The sequence below is a fragment of the Thunnus albacares genome, chromosome 4 (genome assembly GCF_914725855.1).
Source record: "Thunnus albacares chromosome 4, fThuAlb1.1, whole genome shotgun sequence".
In the NCBI taxonomy this organism is placed as follows: domain Eukaryota; kingdom Metazoa; phylum Chordata; class Actinopteri; order Scombriformes; family Scombridae; genus Thunnus; species Thunnus albacares.
The window spans coordinates 6,993,689-7,018,113 of NC_058109.1; the positions used below are offsets into that span (position 1 = coordinate 6,993,689).

Here is a 24,425-nt window from a genome sequence, read left to right on the forward strand (position 1 = left end):
GAACCATACTACTCTTCATCTTTGATAAGAACTTGAAGGGATTGTGGAAAAACTGGTGACCAGCCACGATATTTTTGTGCCCAAAACTTTTCTTTTCCTTTTCAAACTTTTTTTTTTTTTTTTTAAACTTTTTCCATCAAGTAAGGATAGGAAAAATTTCACAGCAGCATAGCATAGTACATAACCGTACTGTCCATTTGTTACATCAATGTCACGACCTTTCTGCAATGCACATACTGGCAGCTCAGAGTCATAAGAGCACAGTAAAAAAGATTAAACAATACAACCCCACCCAAGGAAAAGAGGTAGACAGAAGTACATAGATATAGTAAATAGAGAAAAACATTAAATAATTTTTAATTTTAATGCATTAGAATTTAATAAATGAGGCAGGATGGATCACTAACACAAAACTTTTCTAAATTATTATTCATTTATTGTACTTAAGAGAAGACTGGCAAAATTTACCATATTGATATTTACTTACATCCACTTTTTAATTTTTTTTCTTCTGGATGTGATGTACTGTTTCTATATAATTTTAATTCATATATATTTTAATTCATAATGCTTATAGAAAGGCAGGTCACTTTAGCTCAGATGAGTTGTATATTTATCAATTAATCAATTTATGTATTTATCTTTTAAAAATGTTTTTTCTAATGTTGAAACAGTTGGTCAACAAACTGATTCATCGATGACAGAATGAAGAAGGAAACTATATTGATAAGAGATGAATCAGTTGTCAATTACCACACCAAAAAGCAAAACATTTGATGATTCCAGCATCTCAAATGTGAGGATTTATTTGTTTTTCTCTTTTTTATATCATTGTAAATAGATTTTATTTGTGTGTAAGACGGTGGCCAGAAAACAAAAGCAATTTGAAGAACTTATAGTAGTGGGCGTGTTTAAAAATGTGTTTTTCTTCTTGTTCCTTGAGTTGATTGTTTGAGCCAACTAGTCCTGGTCCAGTATGCAACTTACACAAGTGTGATGTGGAAACTTGAAGCCTCCAGTGCACACACACTGAGAATGGACTTTACAGTAAAGTCAGGGACATCTGTTAAACTTCTGAGATGAAATATATTTACATATTTTTAGATTCTGGAATTTTTAATGAGGGAGAAGGAGGAAATGTCATTTTAAGGGTTTTAAAGTGGTTATTATACTTTTTTGTGGAAAAACCATATCAGACACACATTATTGTTCCAAGCAGAATATTTTCGTTTGTCTTCATATATGTCTGAAGGGGATCTTTAACAATTTTCTGGTACTTCATGATGAAACAATCAGATATTAACAGATTAATTAATTACGAATATCCAAGTTAGTTGCAGCTCCACTTTTACATAGCCTATTAATAGCCTTCTGCATATTTATACATTTTCAACCACATTTTGTGAAATGTTTACTTTTTTGTTGTAACAAAGATCTAGGAAGAAGGAAAGAAACCAGTGTAATAAATCATGGAAAAAACTAATGAGAGAATATCATAGACTTTAAAAAATATATATGAATATGATATGAATATGCTGTGCTGTAATTTGTCAATAAAGTTTTCTCCTTCAAAAGTCATTTAGGGGCATCATGGTCTGGGGCAGCAAGGAGACCTCTCGTCCTCATGTAGGCTGTTAAACAACACGAAGAAAGACCTTTAAATAGCAGAGTGTGGCATTAAGTAATGGGAGTGTATGAAAAAAGTGTGTGTTATGACAAAGATCATGTTACTGTTCAGTCACAGACCAATTTCGCAATCTAGGTCAAATGTTCAAGAAGAAAAGAAACGGTTCCTAAAAACAGACAAAATACCCGCGAGTTTATTTATAATTCATTAATATTTCACCTTTGTTTTGTAACGTGTTACTAAACAATAGAAGAAATGTTGTGTAAATGCAGCTTGTGTAAGGTTTCACACTTGCGTCAAGCTAGCTAAAACAAGCAGAATGATCTACTTCCGGTACCGGTCTCGAAGACAGAGTAACCTTCAGAATAAGAGCAGAGGATTTCATACTATGAGAGGAGGGAAAAAATATTAATACTTAATGGTCTGGGGTGCAGTGGTTCTCAAAGTGGGGTCCGGGGACCCCAAGAAGTCCTTGAGAGGGGTACAGGGGCTCCCCAGCAAAAATGGGGATAATTTATTTTCACTATAATTCCATCCATAAGTAACATAATGACAGAATGTATGACTATGTTGACCATGGGTTTCATACACTTTCTGTAATAAAACATCTAAAAATCTCATCAGATGGGGGACCCTGGGACAAAATCTTATCAGATGGGGGTCTGTGGTCTATCCGTGGTCACAGTAAAGTCTATGATTTATCCACTGTGGTCCTTGATTTAAAGAGAGTATAAATAACCAATAACCACTTGACTAAACTAGCTAACTGTATATAAAGTATTTCAAACTAACTTCACCTCCAGCAGCTACAACAGTAACATGCTGCTCTAACACTGATGCTTCAGTATTAATATCTAATCCAATGATGTCATATATAATGATACATCAGTCAGAGGGACCAAACCACTACCTATAGTGCAATACTTTAACTACATTTAGCTGCTAATACTTATGTAGTTTTACTTTGGTAGGATTTTTCATGCAGGATTTGTAGTTGTAATGAAGTATTTTTACACTGCTGCATTGGTACTTTTGCTTAAGTAAATTATAGTTTTTCCACCACTTATATTGTTTAATTTTACTGGGAGTGAACGGCCGTCGGGGGTTTTATTGTGACAGTTGTGACCGGATGTCAAATGTCAATAAACGCGGGCGGGGGTTTTTTATTTTGAAGGTCCACGTCGGAAACACTCTGTGAGTGTCTTGACGTTGGTCTTCGCTCCACTTTGAGAACCGCAGAGAAGATGGCGGCGTTACGAGTCGTGGTCCTTACGGGGACTGGGAGAGCCCTCCTCAGCGCTCCGAAAACTATCAAGACCCCTAAGGTAGGTCGACAGATGACTGTTGTATTCACCACACATTACAGCGTGTGTTTATAACAACAGCTTGGCAGAAAAACGGTGTCGCGGGACGTCCTCACACCGAGCTGACGTTAGCCCGGCTTCTGACAGCGGGGTGAGACAAGGTCACTCGTGTTCCCACACATTTCTAGGATGTCTCAGACAACTGTGGCATTATCTCCTCAGATATTCTGTCCTTCTTTAACTGTAGATATCAATATGACATGAATACGCCCTTTTAATAAACGCTACTGATCTTTAAAACCTGGTAGCTAACGTTACACGTAACAAGCTAACCGGTTAGCTCACTCATGATGCCGCGTCAGATGGACAATGTTCGGTAAAATTCCTCATCTAACGGTGCAGAGATACACATCTGAACGCCAGACGAGTGTGTGTTTGTAGTATTTGTACATGTTGCTTTCCTGACATGAGTCATGTTACGGTAATATTGTCTCAGTAGCTGAGCTAATCCGCATGCTAACGAGTTAGCATTTCAAGGACTGAAAGGACTTCCGGTGGAGAAAAGCCGTTCATCGGTCATCTGTTAGCAGAGGTGGAAGAAGTATTCAGATATTTTACGTGGGTATAAGTACCAATACAGCAATGTGAAAATACTCAATTACAAGTAAAGACCCTGCATGAAAAATCCTACTTAAGTAAAAGTACATAAATATTAACAGCAAAATAAACTTAAAGTATTAAAGTACATGTAGTTTAAAGTTACTAATTTTGTCCCTCTGGTTGACATATTATTAAATATGACATCTTTAGATATTAACTCTTTGAGAGGCTGAAAAGAGCAAATGTTTTGGCTTGGAAATTGTCGTTAATGTTTATAATGATTATTTCAGTAGTTGCCATTTCATATTCAGCTCAACTTGTCGTAGGGGCTACATATCCGCTGACACTATTTTTCAAACAGTATTTCTTTTTCTTTTTTTTATTTTTTTTTTTACACGTTGTCTTTATTTGAAAAAGGTGTATGACATGCGTTGTGCTGGGCGATATGGCCAAAAACGTTATCACGATAAAAATGTTCATATCATTTGATAACGATAAATGTCAAATCATTATTTCTTTCAAGTTTAAAGGCTGATTTTTGCACTTGAGTGAAAGTTGAAGAAACCAGGTGGTTAATTGTGGTTTTAAACTAGTCTTTATGGTTAGAACTTGTCAAACGGTAGAATATTTCACAAATCTGAGGTTGAAGATTCAAAACAACTGCAATGATAAAATCTGTTTTCAACATCAAAATATTCATGAGTAAAATTAAGTAAAATCCTTTTTTTAGTCCTTTTTCCTCAACATAATAAATATCTAATAGAAAAATGAAGTGCTGTAGTGTGATACAACACTCATGTAAGATGGGTCAGACTGCAAAGTTAGTTACATGTCCAGTAACACACAACAACATAAGCATTTAAATTCCAACTTTATTATACAAATGAAAACAACCACAATACATAGCTTATAGAAATCAGCTCTGCCCAGATAAAGTTTTGACCTGATGTGCTGCAGTAAGCGTTTTGTCTCATTTCCAGTTGCCTGCATTTCTAATTACCTGCTGTACATTTAAACTTACTCTAGTTCTGCTCAACCACTTATAGCTCTCTCCTCCTTTTCTCACTAATCCCACTGTTGTTTACGTGCTATTTAGATCTGCTGGTTACTTGGCTTAGCAGTTTTTGATGGCCTCTCTCTCTCTCACACTCTCCTGCTCTCTCTTGCTCGGTGTGTCTCATGTTTAGCTATTCCTCTGCCTCCTTTACTTGTACATGTAATAAATGTATTTTATTTGTTGTGATGGAGGTCTCAATTTAATTATATGGAACATTTATTGAACATTAGGTTAAAAAGCACTAGACATACAACAGAGGGCCCTGGCCAGAATAAAACTGGGTATATTTTTATATATACGTTATGCGTCTCATCCACTCGGCCACCATGCACCACCAACACATGAAACTTTCAAACAATATCCCACTCATCCACACCTCCCACCATTCAAGTCCCAAACTTGATATGAATAAGTGTGTAAATCGGGACCCATCCTGTGCAGACTGGTTTTCAGCCCGCAGACAGAGGTTAATGTATCGGTGCAGACATGCTGTCATATGATGCCTCCTGCCTGGTTACGGAGGCACTGGTGAAGGGCAGTTTCATAAGGATGACTAGAGTGAATGCTATATAAACAAGGACATCATGATTAACTGAACTTAACAAAAGGTATCCTTACCTTACAGTCAGGATGTTCTGAGGAAAAGATTTGGTTTTAAAGGGGAACGGTAAAGCTGCTGAACATGACTTTTAACCTCTTTATCTTTTGCTTGCTAAGTATAAAGAGTGTTCTTGACTTGTAAGTGCCCATTACTGTTTCCTAGAATCCAAGTTGATGTCCTCACATTGCTTGTTTTGTCTGACCAACAGTCCAAGACCTTAATATATTTAGTTTATTATCATAGAGGACCAAGAAAAACAGCAAATTATCACATTTGAGAAGCAAGAATCAGTGAAATCTTGGTATTTTTTCTTTTTAAAAAAAATATTTTTTTGCATAATTGTTGTCAACTTATCATCTTAGCTCTAATCACAGTATTATAACACAGAATATTATTATATTATTATCACCTGTTTGTTATAATACTGTGTTGATTTTCAGTAAATAACTAACCAGTATCTCATTGTGCTCTGGTTCCTCTGTAGGCCAACATGTCCTTCGCCAGCCTGCCACGGAGCAAGAAGGTCGCCCTCACGACGCTAGGTGTGGTGACAGCCGGCGGGGCTGGGCTCGCTCTGATGCTGCACCAGTCGGTCAAAGCCTCCGACCTCGAGCTCCACCCCCCTAACTATCCCTGGAGCCACGCTGGACCTCTGTCGTCTCTGGACCACGCCAGGTGTGATGGACGGACACACAAACACCAGTCCATGTTTATCAAACGCAGACACACTGATAGTTAATTCTGTTATCTCAGAGGATGACTTTAGGGTTATCTATGAAGTTTTTTGTGTTTTCAGGCACCTTCAGTCTTACACGTTGTAGAAGATAATCACACTTTTTAATTTTAAGTATTTCTCCTCTCTCTCTCTCTGCCTCTGCAGTATCCGTCGTGGCTACCAGGTGTATAAACAGGTGTGTTCAGCCTGCCACAGTATGGAGTACCTGGCCTTCAGAAACCTGGTGGGAGTGTCGCACACAGAGCAAGAGGTTTCGGCCATCGCTGAGGAGGTAAGTGAGTGTGTCGGGGTTGAATGTGGGGAATTGAGATTTTCCAGAATTTGCTACAATCTGCTCCTGTTTCCTGAGAAAAACACCAGAGTTAGCATGTCGGAGTGCTCTTGAGCAAGTCACTGAACTCTTAATTACTGCGTATATGTGAAATGTAAGAGTCGCTAGACAAACCAGTGAGCTCCAAGTTGACCCTCTCCTTGCTCTTTAACTGATATTTGTGCACTACTTTGTGAATTATGGGAATCAAATTCTTACACTTCAAGTTTTTATAGCTGATGAATGAATGTTTTGGGTCATTATAATTATTTTATGTTCCTTAAAACAATTAGCAGATCTGTTACAAAGACTTATTAATTAATTGAATTAGATTCTGCAGCAGCAACGTTCATTCATCAACAACTTTGAATCACATAATGCTTTTTTCCATTTGCTAACTCTGTCCATTCATTCACAGTAACAACATAACTTGTCTGTTCAGTATAAAGACACTTAAGACATTCCTTGTATTCAGATTGAGGTGGTGGACGGTCCCGACGACAACGGAGAGATGTACACCCGGCCAGGGAAGCTGTCCGACTACTTCCCAAAGCCCTACCCCAACCCCGAGGCAGCCCGAGTCGCCAACAACGGAGCCCTTCCTCCAGACCTCAGCTACATCGTCAATGCCAGGTAACGCCTGAAAATCTGCACAGTTTTAATCTGAAAGTCTTGAATCTGTCCGTCCTTGATGTTTATCTGTCACGTCCTTCCGTTCCCCTTCAGACACGGAGGAGAAGACTACGTGTTCAGCTTGCTGACAGGTTACTGCGAACCTCCAGCAGGAGTGACGTTGAGAGATGGACTCTACTACAACCCTTACTTCCCTGGACAGGCTATCGGCATGGCCCCGCCCATCTACAACGAGGTGCTGGAGTATGAGGATGGTGAGTGAAGATGCAGCTGTGAGCCTGTCTGACCTGCTGATGAGGCGTGCAGAAAAAGAGAAAACATAACAGATATTGTGCAGGGAGTGCCTCCAGTATCCAATCATATGTTTCCTTTTTTATTTGATAAATATATTGACACAAGAAACAAATACAACAGATTAGCCAAAGCTTATTTTATACATTAATTGTCTCCAAACATTTACTACATTACAATATAAATGCTTTGTAAAATAACATGTACCATGATAGAAGATTTAAGCTTGTTGCTCACAGCAGCTGTGTCCAGATGAGAGCATTAAGGTTTGTTGTAGTAAAAAAATATGGTGCTGATGGTTGTACTGTGTTTGTTGCCATAGGAACCCCTGCTACAATGAGCCAGGTTGCTAAGGATGTGTGTACCTTCCTGAGGTGGGCCGCTGAGCCAGAGCATGACCAACGCAAACGCATGGGACTTAAGGTATAACACACGCACACACACACACACACACACACACACACACTACCTGAGTTCTGGTACCTCACTTTTGGGATTTTAAAGTCCCAGTGAAATGGAAGTTGTAGCATCTTTAGCTTCTGTACTGTGACGTATTTCCCAGTGAAACAGAATATTTGAGCGGTGTACAGTTAAATCAAACCCGTCACATTTGATTGGACCGTTAAAAACTGTGTGAGGCTTAGATTTTTAGAGCGATACGGAGCTGCTTCTCACACACCTCCCTCACCTGTCAGATCAGGAAGACGACAAGGGAGAGATGAATGAATCAGACCTCAGCCAACACACATCTCTTCCATCTGTCTCCATATTGCTCTATTAGCTAATATGAGTCATAAACGCTGAAGTGCTGTTTTATGTGACCGGTGTGGCTGCTACTCACCCAAAGACACATTTGATTGGATGAACTCTTGTAAACGTCCCTGAGTGCAGGATGAGTCATCGAGCATTTGAAACTGTTTTACAGGAAGAGGAAAGACATCGACTTTGATGTAAAAATACTCCGATACTGATTTTTTGACATATTTGGCAACAAGAGATAAATGAACAATTATCACAGGGGTACTGGAATTAAACTGGGAAAATGTATTTTTCATTTCACTGGGTCTTTAAGAAGCTTTTCATGTGACAAACACAAGCAGCCGTGCAAGAACTTCATATGAAATTGTTTAAAACGTTAAATATGCGATTAAAGAATAAGTCAAGAAAACTATTAATCTGACCAAACATTTGACACCATCTTTAAATATTTTGCAGTTTTTGATACACATTTCGGTCCAAAAGTATTGAGATTTGATACACAGTCTTAGCTGTATTTTCACTAAACACACAGGGGTTTTTATGGTCGGCATGCAACAGTTAACATCTGAAGACTCCACATCACGTTACAGTGTTGGTGTTTTCCTGTATTCAGCCTCAAACCGGATCTCTGTCATGGTGTTACTTAATTTTATCTTCATACACGTGATGCAGAATCATTGTGATGCAAACAGATCTTGTTTTACATCAGAGTACTTTATATAGTGAGAGTACATATGTAGGCTGTTCATGTAAAAACTGGCCTTCATTGGTGCCAAAATACTTGTGTACTCTGTGACTTTATTCCAGCTAGTTTCAGAAAAGTGTTGTTTACATTTCATTTTCCTTTTCAAAAGTTTGGTGTTAACTAATTTCATAGCACAATATTGTAGTCCATATAAAAGCATGTTTATTTCAAGGAAGGAAAGGGATCTGGCTTTGGTTTTCCTGTGTATTAAGATACAGTTTCTACACTGCTCAGTGCTCAGTGAACGCAGCACAGAGGCAACGTCCTCAAATGTCCAGTTTTGTCTGATCAACAGTCAAAAATCTAAAGCTTCAATTTACTGTCATATATGATACAGAAAAACTTCAACAAAAAGCTGCAATGACTGAATATTTAGCATTCTTGCTTAAATAATGACTATAAGGATTATTTGATTATCAAAATAGTTGCCAATGAATTTTCTGGTGATTTACTAATCAATTAATTGACCAATCATTGCAGTTCTAGTAGTTTCATGTGATCTGGGTTTGATGAACTCATGATGGACAAGACTGGAAAATTGCCAAAATTGCCTGTAACAAAAATAAAATAGATGTTTATTGTAGATTGTTTGTCAGTTAATGTTTCTAAGCTATAAGCAAGATGAAACATCTGATCTGTTTGCAGTGGTTTGTTGTGATACTGACAGCTGTAAAGGAGACACACCAGGCATACAGACAAAATTCAGGCAAAATTGGGTCGCATGTTTCAGCTGCGTTTGAGGAGGTTTTGAAAGGCGACAGGCCTCGATGACGGGATTTTTCATTGCGGTCACGTTGTAAGAAGTAGAAACAGGGTGTAAACACGAGGCTCGCTGTGGGATTCATCTGTTCTCTCTTTTTGTCTCCGTCAGATGCTGATGGGTGCCGGCATCCTCATCCCTCTGCTCTACTACATGAAGAGGCACAGGTGGTCTGTGCTGAAGAGCAGGAAGATCGCCTACAAGCCTCCTAAGTAAACGAAATCAAACATACCCCACCTCGGGCCTAAAAACTACCAGAGAGAGCTGCGTTCAGTGACCCCACAACACTCGCCTCACAATGATCATATGGACACAGAACAACTGACATACACACACACACATGCCTTTCTAAAGGGGGTAGAGAAATATGAGTATATATACTATGTTTATTCCTACAGAAAAATGCCTTTTTTTTTAGTTGTTGGCATGGTTGAACCAATTGTGTGACAGATTTTCCTGTATCTGGAATATTGTGGTGCAAGTTTGGGTCAGAGAGTTGTGGTGTTCTTGAACGCACCCTCCACAAAGTTTGTTTTATCTGCAACAAGTCATCGCTGGAAGCAGTTCACATCTTGACATCTTGTATCAGACACTATGTCACAATTGACTGATAAGTCGTCCATCTTTGTAAGATACCCAATTAACCACATGAGTGCTGAGAAATGGTTGCTGCAAGCTTGGAACATCTCGGGCGTATATAAATCCATCCTCCCTTATCTTCTCCACTAAGACACTCGGTGGATCAAATGCAACCTCTGAACCTCTGTTTTACTGTACAAAATAAATTATCTTAAAGGAAACTTTTCTGTGTGGTGGTTTGTTTTGTTTCTAGCGGCAACCTCTCAGACATCGCTTGTATTGTTCTGATCATTTCTGTCTGACTCGTGGAATCTGCATCTACACTTTGTCGTGTAAATATTTAATAAACTGGTGAACTAAACGAACTTTGTCATATGAGGTTTTAATTTGGGACGTCATCAATCCTGTAAATGATGCGGGGAAATGAATCTGAATAATCCTTTTCTGTCTGTATTTCACAAAACTATACAGAAGCAAAATAATCACTCAGATCAGAAAATTACTCAGTTTTATTGTTTTACACATGCATCACAAAAACAAAATACATTTTCATCCTTGTCAACCATGACATTTACAATAAACTCAACCATTTTAATTTGAAGATGTACAAGTTGCATGTAAAGCTGTTAATTTACCCCAAATCTTCCCCTTAATGCTCTACCACTCACTCTGTAAGTTCATATTTAGCAGAGTTATAAGAGGAGATTTACACATCGCAAAATAAAAACGGGTTGCACCACACAAACTGATTCTTACATCATGAAGATGAGTTGTTGCTAAATATTTACACGCCGTGACTGTATCACGAAGCAAGTTCAGTTTAGTCTGGATCTATTTGGGCTTCACTGAGCCTAACGTTGGAAATCCTGGATACGCAGGATCACAAAGCTAATAGTCAAAAGACGCAGTTGATTTTGAATGACAAAGCAGACAAAATGTAACTAGCAATGTTACACATTGCTTTAGACAGAATATCAAATTCTGATGCTTCTGATGCAAGCACAAGACGCTAGGTTACAACTAATTATTTGCTCACATGCTAAAAGTAAAGTGTTTGGTGCATACAAACATTGCCTTTTGAGGAACATATTTAATGTCTTAATGTGCATCTCTTGTGCTGCTGTGGGTCAGGTTGCCCAGGTGTTTGGCCACATCTATCAGAGCTCCTGAGACCAGCTCTGGATCATCCAGCAGGGGGCGCTGCTGGACTCTTTCTTCTGCAGCCTTGTAGTTCTGCAGGAATGAGACGTCTTCAGCTCTCAGTTCCTCCTCTGACTGTGTCTGACAGAGCTGCCATCTCTCTGCTCAGAGTCTCAATCTTCTCCTTCATCATCTGACTCTTGATGGTCCAGACAGAAGAGTTTGAGTTTCTCAGAGTGCTGGAGCTCTCTGATGTCTCTCCAGTAAGAAGGCCTCACACAGGTTCTTTAAAGCCAAACTGACAGGTGGTTTGTACATAGATGATCTTCTCTTACAAATTGGACACTCATGTGTTTGTTTCTCTCTCCACCAGTTCTTCAGACAGTCTTTATAGTAGCTGTGGGTGCATGTCAGGACAATAGGATCTTTGAAGATGTCCTGGCAGACAGAACAGGAGAGATCCTCCTCTGAATGAAAGGGAATCCTCTCCTGCGACCTCTTGAAGAAGTTTTATCCAACAGTGGAGGACATGATGAAAATACCAAACATTTACATGTTGCAACTTCTCAGATGAGAAGATCTGACTTTGGATATGACTTTTATGTCATATATGACAGAAAACTAAATATCTTTGGATTTTGAACTCTTGATCAGACAAAAAAAAACATTTGAAGGTTTCACCTATAACAGGCATTTTTCACTGTTTTCTGACGTTTTATAGACAAAACAATTCATCGATTAATGGAGAAAATAATTGGCAGATGAATCGATAATGAAAATGATCTCTCCCGTTGTAGCTGACTTGTACATGGAGCATTTTGAACAGGCTGATCAGGGCACAATCCTCTACCTCACCTGCCATCTGCTATCAGTATACGAATAACACTTTTACCACTCTGAACTGCTCCAGTACCAGCAGCTTAACCCGACACATCTACAACACCAAGTTCAAGCATGAACAGGAAGAGAATGGCAAGCCGCTGTTCTCAGAGGTCTGCGTTCATGTGAAGGCAGACTGGAGTTTAAAGACCACAGTGAACAGGAACAGACTATCTATCATCGTTTAAATTAGTGAGGGGGCGGTGTTTTTCACACAGTGCTGTCTTAACACAACCATACAGAGAGCTTTACTGGTATTATCTTCAGTGGGCGTATATTTACAGTGTTAAAGTCTGTCAGTGAAAGTGTGTGTGATGGTGTGTAGGTGTGTGTCAGTATCAGGATCAGAGAATTACAGTTTTCCTTTTATTTCAGTTCAGATAAGCTCTGATCCTCTGGAGCTTCTTCACTGAGAGAGCAGTGGAGGGATCTGATAAGGAGTGTGTTCTGTGTATACCATCAAAGAACCCTATTCAAGATAAACAAGATGGATGTTTTCCTCTTCTGGACAGACTCACTCGCTACCAAACCAACAAACCAGTCTGTATTGTCTCCCACCTCAACATCCCAGCTGTGAGCCCTCAGAGCCCAGGACAATATGATAGTAATCAAACCTCTCTGGACTGTCAGGAAGCTTCTGTTTCTCACACTGGTCAGATCTTCAGACGGGATGAGTCCTGGATGAGCAGTGTTTGGATCCAGAATCACAAGAGTGTAGGAGACCATCATCTCCTTCATCTTGTTAGTTTTATGTTCTCACAGTACAAACAGGGTAATGGGAAATCACCATCTGTAGTAATCAAACAAAATTCTGAAAGATCTTTTCTCTCACAAACATTTCAATTCTAAACTGATTGATTTCTTACCTGGAAACACAAACTGTGTAATAACAGTTCAATCAGGGCTAGAAAATCATAAAGCACCTCCATATATTGGCTGTATTGCTTTAAACTAAACACAAAAACCATGAGTCACTACCTGGAAACACATGCTATCTGTCTAATGACTATGAATCTAGGTGTAAAATACTAAACCACCTGTTTCTACTTCATTTTATGGTCATGTGAGTTTACTTGAGAGCATGAGACATACAACCGTAACCACAATTTTTACCTAATGTTATGTGCTTTTGTTGCCTAAACCTAACTTCTCTCAGGACTCGGTATGCAAACCCTGATCTTAAAGACTGAGTTTTATTTACAGATGACACAATCAGGAACTGCTGCATACTGCATGTGCATGGATTAAACGGCAAAAGGTGTGGCACACTTCTCTATACAACCAAGGTTCCTCATTTTTCAAGCCCCAGTCTGTGTTTATCTCACAGAAACTACCGTCTGTGTTTCCAGGCAATGACTCTGGCCTCTGGTGTTTAATTAGAAGTAAGATAACCAATTAAGTATAAACAAATGATGATGCATTTTCTATTCTGTGAGAACTTTGAGCATTTATTTCTGGTGATAGTGAAGGTGATTTCTGTCATTTTCTTGTGATTATGAGGGGATTAAAATGATGTTACTCCATGAGTACTGTCACAACACGGGTCTATTAATACTTCACTGTTGTGTTATTACACAGCTTTACTCGTGTATTACCCTCTTTTTCATTTTTCCAAGTTAAATATAGCCCCAGTATTACTCTCCAACTAGTTTTACAGCATTATTACTGAGTAATCATTGAGAGAATTTAACACTGACATAACCTGATTATTGTGATTATAATGTTATTGTTATTATTGTGTTATTATTTAGATGTTTTTTTCCCAGTATTACACTCTTGCCCCATTATTACCCCATGAGAAAAAAACAAATAAATAATAATTGTTAAATTATTAGGATAGACCAACATATTATCAGTTTATTACCTCTGTAATTACCATGGTATTTATTTCCCATGTTTATTCTGTGATTACAAAGATACTCCATCCTATTATGAGCTATAATGTTGGAGTTGTTGGCTTCATATGTAAATATGTAATGTTTCCCATAGAATATGTGTCATTTTGATTATCTGTATTGTGTATTAAAGTTCTGTCTGTTTTATTCAGTATGCAGAGTATAAACCCAGAGGACAAAGAGGATTATTTTGTAGGAGGAATATTCCAATTTATTATTTCAATTTTTTTCCTTGTTTCCTTCAGCTGCTCCTCCTGTAAGATTCAGAGTATGTGAACTGTTTAAGGTAAATGTGACATGTTGCTTTTCAGGACTGGCTGCATTTCCAGTTGAATGTATTGACCAGCTTCTTGCATATACTGTAAATGCATGGCAGTAAAATTATGTCCCACAATAGAACGGTTTTAAAAGATTAGCATCAGGGTGGATGAAAGCTCATCAAAATAATGTAGGAATTTGACTAACTGAGAATGAAAGGAGAAAGAAAACAACACAACTAACATTTGTTTTTTGTGACAGTGTGTCTGTTTTATTAATTATTGGACAAAGTGACCAAAAAATAATTGGAAGCAAACACAACAGGTTATACTTCACAATGACAACATACTTCAATATTTAATTGTTTACATGTTGTTCATTTACCAAATTCTCTTATTCAGAGTGTATTGCAATGAGAGAAACGGCATAGAAGGCATCAGTTCTTACATTTACAAGACATGCAGCTTGTACCAAATCCATAGTATTACATACTAAATCTAAGCAGGTTTTAAGTTTGAAGTGTTCAGACTGGAAAAGTGATGAAATGACATATACTCAAACCAGACAATATGCATACTAAAAACAAGAAAACATTAAAATTAATTGTAGGTGGTTGTGAAACAGCTCCAGAAAGATGTAATAAAACAAAAATAAGTATTAACTTAGAGACAGTCTGATTGACAACATCACACACACTGCATCATATTCTGATAGTATAAACAATTGTTTTTGTTTTAACTGCTAAAACAACATACTATAAACATTAGTATGTATAGAATTAGTATTTAGTATGAATTTTGGACACAGCTTAAGGGTCTCTTCAGCCATGCTAGCTGCTCATTGAGGCTGTAGCTAAGCACAGCGGGGCTTTGAAGCAAATGCTAACATGCTAACATGCTCACAATATCAGTGCTAACATACTGATGCTTAGCAGATATAATGTTTACCATAAACAGCAATTTGGTTTAGCATGTTAGCATGCCAACATTTGTTTGTTACCATGAAACACAAGGTTTTGTAGATATTTGGTCATAAATCAAGCTATTGGGCAAATTACATTTTTAGCTTTTTTAAGGTTGGTGCTAGATGAAAATGTAAGGGATCACCATTTTTTCTACAAACCATTGTGAAGGGGATATATGTGTACACTGAAAGAGTTTCTGGTCAGTGTAATCATTCCTCATCTCCATACTGTAGAGACAAAATCTTTTGGATCTCATAATATCGTGAAATGGCTTTAATGTTGTCTTTTCCTGGTTTTAAAGGCTGTAGTACAATAACGTGATGTCTTTTTCTGACTACCGTCTTAGTCATTATATCCACATTACTGATGATTATTTATCAAAAATCTTGTGAAAGCACCAATAGTCACCCCTGCAATATAGCCACAATATCAGTATAGAGGTATTTGGTCAAAAATATCGTGATATTGGATTTTGTCCATATTGCACAAACATACTGTAAAGTTCATTCTAAAATTCAACTGAAGCTAATATGAGGCTTTAGCAGTCTGAGATGTAAAAATAAAGAGTCAGAAAAGTATAGCTTCCAAAGTTTTAGTGGCATATTGTGTTTCACTGTTAAAATCCTTATGTTCTCCTTCTCTGACTGAGCTGTTCTGTTGTTACTGAGATCTTCGCTGGTAGTATCTGAAGTGGAATTTCTTTGTTTGTGTAAATGTATGGAAACAGCCTGTCAGTGAACGCGTGTGTGAAGGTGTGTATGTGTGTGTTAGTGTCAAGATCAGAGAATGACAGTTTTCCTCTGTTCCAGTCCAGATGAACTCTGATCCTCTGCAGCTTCTTCACTGAGAGAACGGTGTGGGGATGTAGCGGGGAAAATGCTTTGTGTTTACCCTCATATAATCCTATTCTCCATAATTTGGCCAGTAAACCTATGCTTTCCTTCCTCTCAACAGAATCTGCAACCACACCCACAAACCAGCCAGCATTGTCTCCAACCTCAACATCCCAGCTGTGAGTCCCTGAGTTAAAGCCCTCGGAGCCCAGGACGAAGCTGAATTTATCAAACCTCTCTGGATTTTCAGGAAGCTTCTGTCTCTCTCCGCGTCTCACACTGGTCAGATCGTCAGACAGGATGAGTTCTGGATGAGCAGTGTTTGGATCCAGAATAACAGGAGTGTAGGAGACTATCTCCTTCATCTTGTTCCAGATGTTGAAGGTCAGGTTGCCCAGGTGTTTGGCCACGTCTATCAGAGCTCCTGAGACCAGCTCTGGATCATCCAGCAGGGGGCGCTGCTGGACTCTTTCCACTGCAGCCTTGTAGTTCTGCAGGAATGAGACGTCTTCAGCTCTCAGCTCCTCCTCTGTGGCTCTGATTATGTCTGAAAGAGCTGCTATCTCTCTGTTCAGAGCCTCAGTCTTCTCCCTCATTATCTGACTCTTCTGCTCCTCTTCCTCCCTCAGAGCAGTGATCCTGGCCTCCTCTTCCTCTTGTAGAAACTGGTGAAGCTTCTTAAACTGCTCCTTAATCTGCCTCTCTGTGTCTCTGGCCTGGACCTTTATGTGTTTTGCTGTTTGATCACAGTTTCCTTTAACGTCTTCAAAGACCTTCAGTTTGTCCTGTAAGATCTTCAGAGATTTCTGGAGCTCCTCTCTGTGATCTTGTGCAGCTTCATCATTGGGTCTGAATCTGTGGTTGTTGTGTGCTTTTGAATCTCTGCAGATGAGACACACTGGCTGCTGATGGTCCAGACAGAAGAGTTTGAGTTTCTCAGAGTGCAGACTGCAGAGATCCTCAGACCCTGCTGAAGCTCTCTGATGTCTCTCCAACAAGAAGGCCTCACACAGGTTCTTCAGTGGCAAACAAACAGGTGGTTCTCCCTTAGACGATGTTCTCTTACAAACTGGACAGTCTTGTTTTTGTTTACCTCTCCACCATGTTTTCAGACAGTCTTTGCAGAAACAGTGGCTGCATGTCAGGACAACAGGATCTTTAAAGATGTCATGGCAGACAGGACAGGAAAGCTCCTCTTCTGGTCTTGAAGCCATTTTCTCTACACAAAGATCAATCCCTTGTGGCTTTCCTCCTCTTCGTAGATGTTTACATGAAAATCCCTCTCACTTTTCAGGCGTGTTTTTTGTAAAACTTACATTCAGTACGTGGAGTCTCAGCAGTTTGAAGTGTCAGTATTCCTGTATTCCAGTATTCCCTCATATAGCGTCGTCAGTGTCTGAAAGTGAGTCGTATTGACTGTTTCTCAGTATCTGTGTGTGACTCTTCAGTGAGGAAGACAAACAACTTATGTGTCCTGTTTGTCTCATGAGAGTCAGGTGAGGGGTGGAGCTTCTCTAATACAACAGGTTGGGTTTCATTCCAAAAGTATCTGTAATTGCTCCTTGTATATTTTAGGCTTGTAAAACTAGTCATGTATGTTGAATGGTTCACCAATAAGGCTCGCCCGATCGCCCGGGGCAAGTAAAATGCAGCGTCAGGCTAGGTAATCTAGCAACTTGCCAGATCGAGGCAAGTGGTGAAAAAAAAAGTAAAAAAATAATGAAATAAAAAATGTTTCAGTCATTTTTTTTTCCGATCTTCATCGTATCATAAATTATGTTCGTATTCTCTGGCACACAGCATAGCCCCTCTCATTGCACACATCAGAGGATATTGGCCTACGCCATTGGCCAATCAAGAATTGTGTAGGCTAGTGGTGTGAAACAAACATTTACTTAAAGTGACATGACAGTTAACTTTAGTCTTTTTAGTTGTTGTTATTTGATAACCACTAATAAATAAAACAATTTGTATAGGAGCAAGTTAAAATGTTAAATGTTAAAATCCTTAAAATGTTGATGTATAAAATTTAAACTCTCTGGCCAGGTCTCTGTTGTCTTACATGGGAGCATTTATTCTGGATCCAGGAAGTAAAGTGTAAACTTGAATGGAGCACACAGAATGCTGAGCGTTCAGTCAATCCTCACACTTTATACAGACTTCCAACTCCCTAATCTCGCCATTTCAGGGCTGTCTTGCACCTGGAGACAGACACAAGAAGATTCCTGCAAGGACATACCGGTATCTTATCTTTAAACTGGGCCTGATAAAAATATAACAAAAAAACACAGATTTGAGTGTTATGAATGACCCTGGTCTAACAGAGACTAAGCATCTCAGTAAATTTCCATTACAGTCAGTAAATATCCACCACAAATGCCATCTACTCCTTCTCCCTCATTATAAATTCAAGAATGTATGAACAAATTTGTGTATTTCACAAAATTATATATAAGAAAAATAGAAGAGAAATGGTTGAGCAGCACTCGGAAAGCTTTATTTTCCGCATTCATGTGAAAAACAAAACACTTTTCATCCGTGTAACCCACTACAGTCACAATGTACACAAGCTTCACTCGCTACTGTAACAGTAAGTGTTGTATATAAAGCAGTTAGTACTTTTACCCTGAATTCTCCCTTTAAAAAAACTCTGATCTTTAAAATAGTTTACTTTGCAATAGAAGTTATTCCCCATGTACAGGCGGCATATTCAAAAATATGAACACTTTACAATCCATTGCAACCCAATACAGCAGCACAGAAGAAGAAATTCCAAATTTGTGAATCTTGCTAAATTTGTATTGACAATTAGAGATTTTGATTAAACTTATGGCTTCAGTTAGTGATATTTGATTGCACTTTGAAGTCATTGAGGCATTTGTCAAGAAAAATGTAAAACATGTTAATCAACAAACAGATTAGACAGATTAGACTGGAGACACTGAAAAAGTTTTTGCTATATTTATGTCATAGGTCCAAGTGGAATAAACTGGAATTACAAGTATTATAGATTGATATGTATCACTTTATTTCACTTGATAGCTCATATTTACGGGATATTCATTATGACCTGAGAGATTTTTTTTTTGTCCAGAGTAGGGTTGCAATTAACGATTTTCAATATCGATTCATCTGCCGATTATTTTGGTTCAATCATTTAGTCAATGAGTTGTCAGGAGACTTATTAAGATGTCCTGTTGTCCAACCAACAGTCCAAAACCCAAAAATATTCAGTTAACTGTCATATATGACATATAAGATTAACAGATCTTCAATTTGAGAAGCTCGAATCAGAGATTTTTTTGGCATTTTTGCTTGAAAAATGATTCATTAATTATAAAAACAGTTGATTAATTTTTTGTCAGTCGATTAATCAACTAAGCGTTGCAGCTCTAGTCCAGCGAGAGAGAACATGATGCATAACTGCTTCTAACAAAACAGGAAAATCTGTTCAAATTTTACTAAAGCTTTTAAAGTGCACACAGCAAAAAGTGAATTTAAGTGCAGCTTTAAGCTCTAAGAGCAGTGCTATGTTTTGAAATCTGTGCCCCTGGAAGACCTATGATATATGAAAATGACATAAGTTCACCTGTGACAGACCACATATCCAAAAAGAACTGATATGTTAAAAACATCATTGTGTACAATAAAACCTTTGATATTAAGTCTGAGCTCAAAATGAAACCTCCAGCTCCAAGATCCTGTGTTCTACGTCACAGATGTAAAATAAAGTATGCAGTTAAAATACCTTTTTGTTTTTATGGATACATTGTGTTTTAGAAATGAACTTTTGTGATTGTGATGTTGTGACACAAACAGTTACAATCAGAAATTAACTATAGGAGACTTAGAAATAGGAAGATACATTTAAAATATCTATAGACTTGTCAGTGACTTTAAACTTAAGTTTGGTCTTCAACATGAACATACTAACAAGGATTTTAAAGCAGACTACATGTGGTGACTCTTACAGTATATTGGAACGGCTTCTATAGAGCTCTTAAGTAAATCTACTTTGAAATACATGTTTTTCCAAATATTTAAAGAAAAACTAAACAAAAAAAAACATTTTTTTCTTCATTTAACCAAAGACGCCAAATGTCTAAAATGTTAAATGTTGCAAACTTCTGAATTAAATGCGGAACTATGTGAGTGATGAGTAAAGAAGACTACGAATCTGACCTGACAGTCATTTCCTGTTTTTGTTATGTGACTGTTTATGTAAATTTCAGTTGGTGCCAAAAAAGTATGCAACACCCAGAATATGAGTCACGTCACCTGACTTAACTGCAACCTTGAAATTAACACTGCCAATTAAACTTTAAAGAAAGTTTCCCTGTTTTCTTTTTTCCAGAGGTCTTTGTGGAGCTTTTTCACCACCATCCACATTATGTTTTCATGTTTTTGCATCTGTGAGCGGCGCCTCCATTCCCTTTGTTTTCATAATGTCATTATTAAGTGCACTGTCACTGTTCGTCCAAGTTAAATATCTTCTGCTTGTTGAGGCCGTTCCATCTTTACAGAAAACTCGAATGGTAATATCTTGATTGGATGCTCGTTCACGGTGTTAATGTACAGACACAAATTTTCAGTGAAAGTGTGTTTGAAGGTGTGTATGTGTCTATCGGTATCGGGATCAGAGAATGATACTTTTCTTTCGACCCAGTGCGTATGAATTCGGATCCTTTTTAGCTTCTTGTCGATGGGGAGCGTAATGGGTTTATCCGGTGGGGCGTGTGCTTTATATTCACCCCTGTAGTACATAATCATCCATAATCCAGATAGTATGGGTCCTTTTGTCCTCAGAGACTCGTTTGCCACACCCAGTCTCCAGTCTGTATTGTTCCCAACTTCAATGTCCCAGTTAGGTATCCATGAGATAATGTTCTCATATCCCAGGACAGAGCAGTAGCAGTCAAACCTCTCCGGGTTTTCAGGGAGCAGTTCTCCCTCTCCGCGTCTCACACTGGTCATATCTTCGGATACAATGAGTCCTGAATTAGCGGTGTTTGGATCCAGAATCACAGGAGAGTAGGAGACGGTTTTCATTATATTGAACCAGATGCTGTAGGTCAGGTTGCCCAGGTGTTTAGCCACGTTTATCAGAGCTCTTGGGACCAGCTCTGGATCATCCAGCAGGGGGCGCTGCTGGACTCTTTCCACCGCAGCCTTGAAGTTCTGCAGGAATGAGACGTCTTCAGCTCTCAGCTTCTCCTCTGTGGCTCTGACTGTGTCTGAAAGTGCTGCTATCTCTCTGCTCAGAAGCTCAATCTTACTCCTCATAACTTTACTTTTCTGCTCCTCTTCCTCCCTCAGAGCAGTGATCCTGGACTCCTCTTCCTCTTGTAGAAGCTGGTGAAACCTCTTAAACTGCTCCTTGATCTTGCGCTCTGCATGTCTGGACTGGACCTTAATGAGTTCTGCTGTTCGATCAAAGTTTTCTTTAACTTCTTTAAAGAGCTTCAGTTTGTCCTGTAAGGGTTTCAGAGATTTCTGAAGCTCCTCTTTGTGATCCTTTACAGTTTCACCTATGGGTCTAAAACTGTGGTTGGTGTGTGTTTTTGAATGCAGACAGACAACACACACTGGCTGCTGATGGTCCAGACAGAAGAGTTTGAGTTTCTCAGAGTGCAGACTGCAGAGAGCCTCAGATCCTCCTGAAGCTCTCTGATCTCTCTCCAACAAAAAGGCCTCACACAGGTTCTTCAACGCCAAGTTACGAGGTGGTTTGTTTTTGGATGATCTCTTACAAAGCGGACACTCAGTCTTTTGACTACATTTCCACCACTCCGTCACACAGACATGACAGAAGCTGTGGCTACATGACAGGAGAACAGGATCTCTAAAGATGTCATGGCAGACGGGACAGGACAGATCCTTCTCTGACTTGGAAGCCATTTTTCTCTCCGACTGAGGCTACAAACACATGAGACAGAAGCACAGAATTAAAGTACTGTTAGCTCCTCTCCCTCCCCAGGAAGTTCCTTTAAACTTAATGTCACTTAAAGTCGTGTTTCTGTGACGTTAAAACTCACAATCAGACGCTGGAGTGAGCAGTCAGTTGAAATTTCAGCCTCCTGGTGTTCAGTGTTGTCCCTGTCCGCCGCGTGTGTCTCCTCTCATCCGACAACAGCTTAATTATCACACACCAGACGCTGTTTGTACTCATTTGAAGAAGAATATTACAACTCTAGACACTTATCACGGCGACAACTCGAAGCCATCATGTAGTTAAACACCGAGGGATTAGCACAACGCTACTAGAAGCTACGCAGCTACTGTTTGCTATTGGGAATGCTTGCTCGTATTTGATTGGCCAAGACAGCACGTTTGGGATGACGTAAAAACCGGCACCGGGTATAAAATAAACCGGAGACCTTTTGAACTGTTACACCAGAGTTCAAAGTTTTGCAGTTACAGCAGAAGACAGGTTTATTTTAGCCAGTGGTGGAAGAAGTATTCAGATCATTTACTTAAATAAAAGTACCAGTACAACAATGTAAAAATATTTCATTACAAGTAAATATCCTGCATGAAAAATCCCACTTAAGTAAAAGTACATAAGTATTAGCAGCAAAAATGTTATTAAAGTATTGCAGTAAAAGTAGTGTTTTGATCCCTCTGACTGATATATTATTATATATGACATCATTAGATTATTAATAGTGAAGCATCAGTGTTAGAGCAGCATGTTACTGTTGTAGCTGCTGGAAGTGAAGCTAGTTTCAACTACTTTATATACAGTTAGCTAGTTTAGTCCAGTGGTTCCCAACCTAGGGGTCGGGCCCCTCCAAAGGGTCACCAGATAAATCTGAGAGGTTGAGAGATGATTAATGGGAGAGGACAGAAGAAAAAACAAAGTTCTGATACATAAATCTGTTTTCAGTTTTAGGACTTTTTGGGTCATTTGAACATTTATTGAAATGAAACCATGTGAGAAGTTTAGAGGGAAAAATCACTATTTGGTGGAGCTGTTAACAACTCATAGACATCTGAAATGTGACCCCGACTACACACTGCTTTTTGTAAGACGTCAAAAGCCAAAAAGGTTGGAAACCACTGGTTTTATCTTTAACAATGTGTTGTTTTTTAAAAGCTTGTTATATTATCCATTGTGTCAAATCTTCATCTGAAAAGTAACTAAAGCTGTCAAATAAATGTCAAAAAGTACAATATTTCCCTCTGAAATATAGTGGAGTGGAAGTATAAAGTAGTAGTAGGTAGTAAAATAGTACTTAAGTAAAGTACAAGTACTTCAAATTTGTATTTAAGTACAGTACTTGAGTAAATGTACTTAGTTACTTTCCACCACTGACACAATATACATATTATGGAAAATGGTGGCTTTTCTTCATTTAGGTACAACAACAATCATCAGGGCTGTTTATGGACATTTCGGTTACTAGGTGAGATGTCCACTAGCACTCTGAGGGAGTCAATGTTTTCACTAGAATATTTTCTAAAAACTATAATAATTTTATGATACTTTATTATTTTATATGTAAATTCATTCAACTTCAGTTTTTTCCCTCATTACAGTGAACACTTCAGGCCTGAAATGAAATTAGTAAAGCAATTTCAATATGTTTTACAGCTGAATACCTCTTCATTAAGAAAATATAACATACTAGTTTCCTGTAATATTTTATCAAGTGTCCTGTTTTTTATTTTTATATTATCCATAGAGAGATTCTACTTCGAAAGTATTAAATAGTAACTACTCATGCCTGAAATTTTCAGCCGAAAAATGGAAATATTACAACTCTTTTAAAAAATATATATTTATTTTGTGCAGTTGATACATATTTTTGTACATGAGATCAAAATTTCCTTTTTTGCTTAATTCTTTATTGGTTTTACAAGCAAAGTCATCAAAAAACAAGACTATGAGTTTACAGCCATGCTAGCTGCTCTGTGTTGTGCTTTAAGCTAAATACAAGCATGTTCACAGTGACAATGCTATCATGATGTTTAGGTAGTTTACCACGTTCACCATCTTTTAGTTTAGCTTGTTAGCATGCTAACATTTCTTAATTAACACTAAATACAAAGTACAGACAAGGTTGATAAGGAAATACAATTTGTTATTGCAGTTATTTGGTCTTAAATAAAAAGTTTAGACCTGATGGTGGCACCAGATTAAAAGTCAGAGGATCACCCAATTTATTTTAATTTATCCTGAGGGGAACAATAATTTGGTATAGACATTATTGTCTGTACCAAATTTTATGGTAATCTGTACAACAGTTGTCAAGACATTTTACTTAAAACCACAAATGTGAATTGTGGTTACTCTCAAAGGAAATGACAGAGGATCATCAGTTAGTAGGGTTAGTTTTGTAGGCTTCGTTCTCTGGAGACCATGATTGTCTGTAAAACATTTTATAGTAATCCACACAGTAGTTAAAAATAACTATTAATAATTTAAAATAATCACAGCAGGTTACAGATTAC

At 38.2% G+C, this 24,425-nt stretch overlaps 3 protein-coding genes across 3 annotated transcripts; 1 reads left to right on the top strand and 2 right to left on the bottom strand.

The window, feature by feature from the left end:
* The first annotated feature begins 2,816 nt into the window (after positions 1-2,816).
* On the top strand, positions 2,817-10,363 carry LOC122981163 (cytochrome c1, heme protein, mitochondrial). The gene is made up of 7 exons (XM_044349746.1): positions 2,817-2,952; positions 5,674-5,864; positions 6,070-6,196; positions 6,711-6,868; positions 6,962-7,122; positions 7,482-7,582; positions 9,535-10,363. Exons 1-7 carry the CDS (start codon positions 2,872-2,874, stop codon positions 9,637-9,639), a joined length of 924 nt encoding a protein of 307 aa, XP_044205681.1. The 5' UTR covers positions 2,817-2,871; the 3' UTR covers positions 9,640-10,363.
* A 4,103-nt stretch (positions 10,364-14,466) lies between these two features.
* On the bottom strand, positions 14,467-17,860 carry LOC122981004 (nuclear factor 7, ovary-like). Its single transcript, XM_044349480.1, has one exon. The coding sequence runs from the start codon at positions 17,183-17,185 to the stop codon at positions 15,764-15,766; it is 1,422 nt and encodes a 473-aa protein (XP_044205415.1). The 5' UTR covers positions 17,186-17,860; the 3' UTR covers positions 14,467-15,763.
* A 586-nt stretch (positions 17,861-18,446) lies between these two features.
* On the bottom strand, positions 18,447-22,411 carry LOC122981392 (E3 ubiquitin-protein ligase TRIM35-like). The gene is made up of 2 exons (XM_044350097.1): positions 22,007-22,411; positions 18,447-21,887 (listed from the first exon to the last, which is right to left on the bottom strand). The coding sequence occupies exon 2, from the start codon at positions 21,867-21,869 to the stop codon at positions 20,454-20,456; it is 1,416 nt and encodes a 471-aa protein (XP_044206032.1). The 5' UTR covers positions 21,870-21,887; positions 22,007-22,411; the 3' UTR covers positions 18,447-20,453.
* Between the last annotated feature and the right edge of the window lie 2,014 nt (positions 22,412-24,425).

What these genes read in the sequence shown, in the direction of transcription:
- LOC122981163 (XM_044349746.1), top strand. Translation starts at nt 2,872, where the DNA reads ATGGCGGCGTTACGAGTCGTGGTCCTTACGGGGACTGGGAGAGCCCTC. An exon ending in AAACTATCAAGACCCCTAAG is followed by an intron (nt 2,953 to 5,673) that starts GTAGGTCGACAG and finishes GTTCCTCTGTAG; the next exon opens with GCCAACATGTCCTTCGCCAG. An exon ending in GCAAACGCATGGGACTTAAG is followed by an intron (nt 7,583 to 9,534) that starts GTATAACACACG and finishes TGTCTCCGTCAG; the next exon opens with ATGCTGATGGGTGCCGGCAT.
- LOC122981004 (XM_044349480.1), bottom strand. Translation starts at nt 17,185, where the DNA reads ATGGCTTCAAGACCAGAAGAGGAGCTTTCCTGTCCTGTCTGCCATGAC.
- LOC122981392 (XM_044350097.1), bottom strand. Translation starts at nt 21,869, where the DNA reads ATGGCTTCCAAGTCAGAGAAGGATCTGTCCTGTCCCGTCTGCCATGAC.